This window comes from Thalassophryne amazonica, chromosome 11, assembly GCF_902500255.1.
Source record: "Thalassophryne amazonica chromosome 11, fThaAma1.1, whole genome shotgun sequence".
Classification (NCBI taxonomy): Eukaryota; Metazoa; Chordata; class Actinopteri; order Batrachoidiformes; family Batrachoididae; genus Thalassophryne; species Thalassophryne amazonica.
Window position 1 is genome coordinate 33,605,919 of NC_047113.1, and position 8,989 is coordinate 33,614,907.

The 8,989-nt window shown below is 38.4% G+C and overlaps 2 protein-coding genes across 5 annotated transcripts in view; both read left to right on the forward strand.

The window, feature by feature from the left end:
• The window catches only part of LOC117520378, a 38,192-nt gene extending 35,347 nt beyond the window's left edge, over positions 1–2,845 (forward strand). For all 3 annotated transcript variants that reach the window (XM_034181723.1, XM_034181725.1, XM_034181724.1), the window contains one exon: positions 2,417–2,845. In XM_034181723.1, the coding sequence (XP_034037614.1) occupies positions 2,417–2,581 (165 nt within the window). In that variant the 3' untranslated portion in view covers positions 2,582–2,845. The remainder of the gene's footprint in view (positions 1–2,416) is intronic.
• A 4,131-nt stretch (positions 2,846–6,976) lies between these two features.
• LOC117520643 overlaps positions 6,977–8,989 on the forward strand; it is a 13,304-nt gene continuing 11,291 nt past the window's right edge. Inside the window, exon 1 of one of the 2 annotated variants that reach the window (XM_034181953.1) lies at positions 6,977–7,251. In XM_034181953.1, coding sequence (XP_034037844.1) covers positions 7,119–7,251 — 133 coding nt within the window. In that variant the 5' untranslated portion in view covers positions 6,977–7,118. The remainder of the gene's footprint in view (positions 7,252–8,989) is intronic. The other variant, XM_034181952.1, reaches the window with a different exon arrangement.

The window sequence follows — 8,989 nt, forward strand, 5'->3', positions numbered from 1 at the left end:
CGTAATGGAGCGAAATGGGGACCGATAATAATGAAACGGGGGTAAAATGTAGCGAAATGGAACAGACTGACTCCAGATATGATTCAATTAAGTACTTTAATTTTTTTTTTTTTTTTTTTTTTGCGAAATGGGGACTGATAATAATGAAATGGGGGTAAAAATGTTACAAAATGGGGTTACGAAATGGAGCAAACTGACCCATTGACTGAAGTTTCATCTCCTGAATGCCAGATGGCGCACCTGCCCCATTACATGTACTGAGCACATCTCGCAAAAACAAACAAACAAACAAACAAACAAAAAAACAAAAGCCAAACAATTAAATAAAAGTACTTATTTGGAGTCAGTCTGGTTCACTCTGCTCCATTTCGTTACATTTTACCCCATTTCGTGATTATCAGTCCCCATTTCGCTCCATTTCGTCCACATGACCCCTTAAAATCATCAGAGTGGTGAGTAGGTACAACCCCTGGCAATAATTGTGGAATCACCGGCCTCGGAGGATGTTCATTCAGTTGTTTAATTTTGTAGAAAAAAAGCAGATCACAGACATGACACAAAACTAAAGTCATTTCAAATGGCAACTTCCTGGCTTTAAGAAACACTATAAGAAATCAGGAAAAATAATTGTGGCAGTCAGTAACGGTTACTTTTTTAGACCAAGCAGAGGGAAAAAAATATGGACTCACTCAATTCTGAGGAATAAATTATGGAATCACCCTGTAAATTTTCATCCCCAAAACTAACACCTGCATCAAATCAGATCAGATCTGCTCGTTAGTCTGCATCTAAAAAGGAGTGATCACACCTTGGAGAGCTGTTGCACCACGTGGACTGACATGAATCATGGCTCCAACACAAGAGATGTCAATTGAAACAAAGGAGAGGATTATCAAACTCTTAAAAGAGGGTAAATCATCACGCAATGTTGCAAAAGATGTTGGTTGTTCACAGTCATCTGTGTCTAAACTCTGGACCAAATACAAACAACATGGGAAGGTTGTTAAAGGCAAACATACAGGTAGACCAAGGAAGACATCAAAGCGTCATGACAGAAAACTTAAAGCAATATGTCTCAAAAATCGAAAATGCACAACAAAACAAATGAGGAACGAATGGGAGGAAACTGGAGTCAACGTCTGTGACCGAACTGTAAGAAACCGCCTAAAGGAAATGGGATTTACATACAGAAAAGCTAAACGAAAGCCATCATTAACACCTAAACAGAAAAAAACAAGGTTACAATGGGCTAAGGAAAAGCAATCGTGGACTGTGGATGACTGGATGAAAGTCATATTCAGTGATGAATCTCGAATCTGCATTGGGCAAGGTGATGATGCTGGAACTTTTGTTTGGTGCCGTTCCAATGAGATTTATAAAGATGACTGCCTGAAGAGAACATGTAAATTTCCACAGTCATTGATGATATGGGGCTGCATGTCAGGTAAAGGCACTGGGGAGATGGCTGTCATTACATCATCAATAAATGCACAAGTTTACGTTGATATTTTGGACACTTTTCTTATCCCATCAATTGAAAGGATGTTTGGGGATGATGAAATCAATTTTCAAGATGATAATGCATCTTGCCATAGAGCAAAAACTGTGAAAACATTCCTTGCAAAAAGACACATAGGGTCAATGTCATGGCCTGCAAATAGTCCGGATCTTAATCCAATTGAAAATCTTTGGTGGAAGTTGAAGAAAATGATCCATGACAAGGCTCCAACCTGCAAAGCTGATCTGGCAACAGCAATCAGAGAAAGTTGGAGCCAGATTGATGAAGAGTACTAAGTCCATGCCTCAGAGACTGCAAGCTGTTATAAAAGCCAGAGGTGGTGCAACAAAATACTAGTGATGTGTTGGAGCGTTCTTTTGTTTTTCATGATTCCATAATTTTTTCCTCAGAATTGAGTGATTCCATATTTTTTTTCCCTTTGCTTGGTCTAAAAAAGTAACCGTTACTGACTGCCACAATTTTTTTTCCTGATTGCTTATAGTGTTTCTTAAAGCCAGAAAGTTGCCATTTGAAATGACTTTAGTTTTGTGTCATGTCTGTGATCTGCTTTTTTCTACAAAATTAAACAACTGAATGAACATCCTCCGAGGCCGGTGATTCCATAATTTTTGCCAGGGGTTGTATATGGATGAATAAATAAATGGAACTGCAGTGCCAACTGTATTTCCCACTGATACGTTTTTGGGGAGGGGTGTGGGGTAATAATGTGCTCAGTCCAGTGGCACACAAAAGGCAAGAAAATGTAGTTTTAACTTTTTCTCCAGTTAAATGTTGTAGAAAGCAGGTGTCCAATGACGTCCTTTAGTTCAAGAGCAGTTTCCAGTCCTTTTCAGGCTTTGATTGAACTTATTGAACTCAGGATTCCTGTGTTTTCTTTTCACTTCTCTCTCTCTCCAGGTTGCAGCTACAGGACAGCAACATGCTGCTCCAGTTGTCCCTGACTTTGGCTGTTCCTCTTTGGACTCTGAGCCAAAGTTTGAGCTGAAAGGACTGCACTTTCCTCTGAGTTCAGAGGCAACATTTTGTGATGTTTATACCTCAGACAAACTCAACTTCCTTTAATTACTACACTAGAAATGTCAATGCAGCTTAATTCTCTATCTCACTCGCTCATCTTCAACGGCTTACTCCAATTAAGGGTCACGGTGGGCTGGAGCCTATACCAGCAGTCATAGGGAGTGAGGTACACAAGACACCACTCTGTCGCAGGGCTACATATAGACAGACAAACACATTCACACTCGCACACACACCTACGGACAATTTGAAGTCTGCAGCCCACCTAACCTGCATGTCTTTGGATGTGGGACGAAGCCGGAGCACCTAGAGGGAACCCAGGCAAACACGGGGAGAACATGCAAATACTACACAGAAAGGCCATAGGTGGGAATCGATCCCATGACGTTCTTGTTGTGAGGCAACAGTGCTAAATAATAGATGAGATAAATAACATTATTTTATATAGTGCTTTTTCATATGAATCAGAAGCTCAAAGTGCTTTAGAATGATGCCTCACATTCACCTACACCAATATCAGAGTGCTGCCATGCAAGGTGCTCACTACGCACCGGGAGCAAAATGGAGATTAGAGACCTTGCCCAAGGGCCATTAGTGATTTTCTGGCCAGACGAGGGTTTGAACCCATGACCCTCTGGTGTTAAGCCCACCACTTAACCACTACACGTACCCTACTGCATATAGGAAAACAATCAACCCAGAATGCATTGCGTCATCAACATCTGTTTGTTTTGTTTTTTAGCAGATTTACGCACGTCCGGGAGCTGTGCTGACTTTCACTTCACAGCGCCTGGCTATTGTGCTTTATTTTTAGCCTTTCTCTACCGTTACTTTTGCATGTGTTATGTCAAAGTCTGTTGCCATGCAGGATCCTGAAAATTCCAGTAATATGACGGTCCCACATCTGAAACAGATATCTGGCTGTAAGGGTTGGTCCCTGCAATAGAAAACTCTGCTGGGAGCCGGCGAGTCTCGCCGAGAAAGCTGCACAAGTTTATCTGATTTTGGAGAAGTGTGACCATGAAGAGTCAGAGAAAAAGTGACACTGGGTGATGATGGCAGACGGGTTTTTTTTTTTGTTTTTTATTATTATGAATACACTGTGGTTTACCATAGGCAGAAATACGTTGGTTGTTGAACCTCTGACAATTCAGGCAAAAACAAATAGTGCTCCCCTATAGCGCTACATAAGTATCTGCAGTAGGTACAATTGAACTTGGTGCTGCATCTTGTGACTATTTGAGCTTGAATTGGATTTTGAGACACATACATTTACATTCAAAAGAGTTTTTGTGACACATGCAAGATAAGAACCATGTGAACTAAAATAAATATCATGGAGATAGTGCATAGATTTACTATGTGACAAAGTTAAACATGTTGCATGCTTCTTTGTAAATAGATGCAAAAATTCAAGACCAACCCATTGTGAAGTAAATTGCCTGCTTTTATAAAGGAGTATTGTGCATTTTACTTTTTAGTTTTTCATATCATGTATTGGTTGGTATTTTTTTTCAATAGTACCTATAAATGACATAAGTACAATATTTAGTCATTTTTGAGGAAAAAAAAAAGTATTTTATTTTTCCTTGGACAGAATGCAATGAACACTGTAGCTCATCAATTCAACAGTGAACTATCACATTAATGCTTGACCATTAATCACTTATTTCAGATTTTATTCAGGGTTATTTTTACACAGGGGTTATACGTGCTTGTCATGTGTCTTCAGGTTCATATGTTAATGTTTCTGCATTTTCTATCACTAGACTTTGTGAACTTGTGTTTCTATAAATATTTGATACTTGGTTAAACGATACATTCTTAAACATCTCAGGATATTTATGAGTAGTTTTTGTGGCTTTGAGTAGCATTAACAGTGAACCTATGTGGTTATAAAAATTTGTAAAAGCACAACTTGATTCTTGAAATGAGTGATTGTGCAGCCTCACAGTGTACACCACTGTGGATAGCAGATGTGTAATACAGTGATATAAAACCCTGAAATATATATATAGTACTAAATATGACCACAGACATATCTTTACAGAATCAAAAGTGCCTTAAGTTTACACTTTTATCAAAGAACTGATTCTTGACATTTCTATGGCTGGAATGTACATGACTTGGTGCCCTCACCTTTTCACAAAGTGACCAGTCTTCCAAACACTCCCTGGCCAAATTTGCAATGTCTCTGGAGAGCTTCAGCAAACAGTACCTATGGATCACAGACCATTGTTGAAACGGTGCTAAGAAATATCAACACACAAGTACTCAAAGCATTCTTGTTCATATGTTATTACTAAAACAGATCAGTTGAAACAGCTTCAATCAATCAATCAATTTTTTTATATAGCGCCAAATCACAACAAACAGTTGCCCCAAGGCGCTTTATATTGTAAGGCAAGGCCATACAATAATTATGTAAAACCCCAACGGTCAAAACGACCCCCTGTGAGCAAGCACTTGGCTACAGTGGGAAGGAAAAACTCCCTTTTAACAGGAAGAAACCTCCAGCAGAACCAGGCTCAGGGAGGGGCAGTCCTCTGCTGGGACTGGTTGGGGCTGAGGGAGAGAACCAAGAAAAAGACATGCTGTGGAGGGGAGCAGAGATCGATCACTAATGATTAAATGCAGAGTGGTGCATACAGAGCAAAAAGAGAAAGAAACAGTGCATCATGGGAACCCCCCAGCAGTCTACGTCTATAGCAGCATAACTAAGGGATGGTTCAGGGTCACCTGATCCAGCCCTAACTATAAGCTTTAGCAAAAAGGAAAGTTTTAAGCCTAATCTTAAAAGTAGAGATTAGGCTTAAAACTTTCCTTTTTGCTAAAGCTTGATGACAAAAGATCAAAGGTCATAAAAACAACTAACATTGGGACGGAACCATAGTGTCACCTGGAGGAAGGGCACAGACCCTTTAGTATGCAGTATACTTTTAACAAAAGATAAATTGTAATTTCTTTTTCTCTTGTAATAGTTAACCAAAGACAACATTTATATTCCAATTTAATCTGTTACACATTTCTTTCATGTGACATTGAGTACTCTTGGTGCATGTTTAAATGTTATTTGTTGAATTAGTAATAAATTGTCATGGTGAAAACAGTGTTCTCTTAATCACTTCGCTGCTTCTAGGATGGTTTAGAAGATGACTCAACCAGCTTATATTTTGTTAGCCAAAGAAGACATAATTCACTGTGTCTGATGTGTTTTTCTTTTGGGGAGAAACCTTATGCCAAGTGAGTTCATGATCATGTGCAGAGCCTCTTTAAAATCACCCTGGAACAAAGAAACTTTTCTATTGCACCCTTCTTCAGCTCTTCAACACTCAAGTCTTAGCTTGTGGCTTTTGTGTCATTGTGTTTGTTTTTGTTCAATAACTTCATTGTTTGATGTACCAGTTTTAATAACTTTTAAGGTATGAGTCAAGTTCTGTGCATTTTGAAGACAACTTCCAAGCTAAGTTTTTGAAATTAAGAGTGAATTTGTGAGTCTCCAAATTAATTTTCCTCTCAACTTTAATTTTTCTCCACAACTTTCTTTACCAATCCTTGAACTATTGCTAAATTTTTACAAAGGATTCTAATTGATTTTCCAGAAGTTTTGGATGCTGCCAGAGCATTTTTGACAGCAAACACCAAAACCTTCATCCTGGGTTGGTCAGTGAACCCAACTTCTACAGGTCTGCTGATCCATCATGTTCGGTCCTGGTGTCTAACCAACCAAGCAGTCTGCACGCCTGTAGTCATCTGGGAGATCCAGTGGGTTAACTTGACCCAGGTGAAACAAGGCCAGCAAAGGTGGATCAGGAAACCGGACCAGACCTCTCCATCCAATCCAAAGGACCCAGATAAGTGAACCTTCAAGTGTTCGGATGGTCTGTCAGTGATGCAAAGTGGCCTTCTTTGTTTAATTTTCTTTATAATAACTTTCTATATTTAGTGCCTTGTTTTTGATATCACCAATTGTCTCAGTAATTAAACTATCAGTCAATATCCATATTGTCAAAATCTGTCACTTTTGTTTGTACCTGTACATGCGTAAATAAATCTGTAAATATTACACCAATTGTTTGTCTTGTGTCCAGTGGAAGACACGTTTAATCAGTCGTATCCAGAACTTGTGACTTTCAGAACAAAGACTGATTAATATCGATCATAACATGATCAAGTTCCTGCGGTATGGTGGTGCCCCTTTCAAGGTATTTAAATTTCATTAGTGAGCTTTATTAAGTTCCTGGTATGCAGGTGGTGCCCCTTTCGAGGTATTTAAATTTAACTTTATTTTCCCCTTTTAACAAGGGGAAAAAACAGTCTTGGTTAACTGACAGAACATTTACAACAGTTTGAAAATGAGAAGAACTTGCTCAGTTTTATGAAGTCGGTGTTTTCCACACATACTTAAACTTTTTTGTTCAGCGCACACAGTAATTCCGACAGACAGTGAAGGCAGCACGAATACTCCCATGGTAACGCCCTTCCTGGCGATAAAAACCTCTAGTGCGGTGCTAACGGTAAATCCCGCAAAGTATGCGGGTTATAGCAGCGCTTGTAGCTTATTGTGTATATTACATGCGTGATGTTTGTCAGAATGAACCGTACCAGAAGACAAGTCTTTGTTCAACGTCAGATGTTTGAGCAGATGTCGTTTATTTTGCGCTTTGAAGCATCGCTCATGACGCTGTTGCTGCTGGGGAGCTGCGTTTGTGTGGGTAAGTGCTAACAGCATTTGTTCATCTTTATGGAAAATATCCTCTTGTGACTCTTTGTTTCTTTTATTATGTTTATTTGAAATATTCAGTGTGATATAGTGTGTTGATGCTGTGTAAAATATGTCAGTAACAAATAAGGTGTATTGGTCTTTACAAAAGGAAAAAAATGGAAACGATGTTGAAAGATAAAACAGCTTAATGTACAAATCTGTTATCAAGAATTTTACTTAAAGGTGTAATATTGTGCAGGGGTTTTTTTTTTGTACCTTTTAATAATTGGTTGCCATTTCATGTCAAACATTCTTAGAATTCTATAGACAGCTGCAAAGTTTAAGATCATCATGGTTCATTTTATCCTGTAAGAGGTGGGCAGATCGATCCTAATATCGATACCTACGCTGGTATTGATATTGAACGATCCTCGTGTGAAAAGATCGATACTCAAGCTTTTTTCTCTCCCGCACACACTGATTGCTGCGCACGCAGATTCATCAAAGTCTACTCTCTGTCTGTAAAAGCAGTGCTACGCTGTGTCACACAACACGGAGCAGCGCACCCTTGTATTGTGGTTTGTTAGCCCTCTACCTCAGGAGATTTTGTTTTAAGTTGTGTTGAGTGATATTTTTTAAACATTAAATGTTGATTGTGATAAAGTATTTTGTTGTCATGTACCGTGTTTGGCGAAATTCTATCCTAGGTCTTTTGGATTCTTTGGCTCTGTGAAGCTTAAATATGAAAAAGTATTGGTATCGATATCGGTGATACTGGGCCTGTATTTACTTGGTGTTGGATCAATACCAAAATTTCTGGTATCGCCCACCTCTACCTTCTGTGACGTATGTAACAGAAGTCCATATATGACCTCTGGTTTTTTTCTGTAAGACACGCCCTCTTAGCCAATATGACACACCCCTTTTCTAAAGAGATGGGGAGCATCCTTTCCACTTAAAGCAACGGGGACAAAATCAGTTTCTTGAGTTTCCATTCTCATTTTCCCAGATATGCACCCTGTTGTAGACAGAATTCATGAAAAGTGGCTTTATAAGAGGTTTTTTTTTTAGTAGAATTATATCAGTACTGTTTTTAACTTGTTCAAATGGTCCACTTCATGGAAAAATAGGATGCCACGCTAACATTTTTATTTTTATCTTCTAAATGGACAAGAAATGTGCACTGTAGTTAAACGACAAATTATAAGCAAAGCTATCAACATTGCTATATATTTTCCTGTTTCCTGAATAACGACAAAATCATATTACTCTTGAAATGTTGTGTAAAAACAATGAACATCTTAATTTGTCACTTCTACAAGTTCTATACCATTTCATTAAGAAGTTATAACTGATGTTTGTATTGATTTAACAGTGGTCGCGGTCTACTTATATTTGACCAATAAACCAAAAGACAGATTAGACCAAAATAAGAATTAGACAAATATTCAATATCCCCATAATAACAACATGCATGTTTGTTGCTGAGAGAACACATATTTTATGTACTGCCATTCAAACATTGATCATGTCCTGCTGCTTTTGCTTTTATTAAACTTGATGTGTGGAAAAATTACTCAGCACTGAGACAGCAATATAAGATCACATCACACATGCTGGGCAACATCATTATCAAAGGGGCATTGACTGAAACGCTGAAATTTTTCCTGTTTAGGGTTCTATTTCTAGGTATGTTTTTCCAATGACAAATTATAAATTTGAGCTTTGTATCCATTTTTCTAAGATTC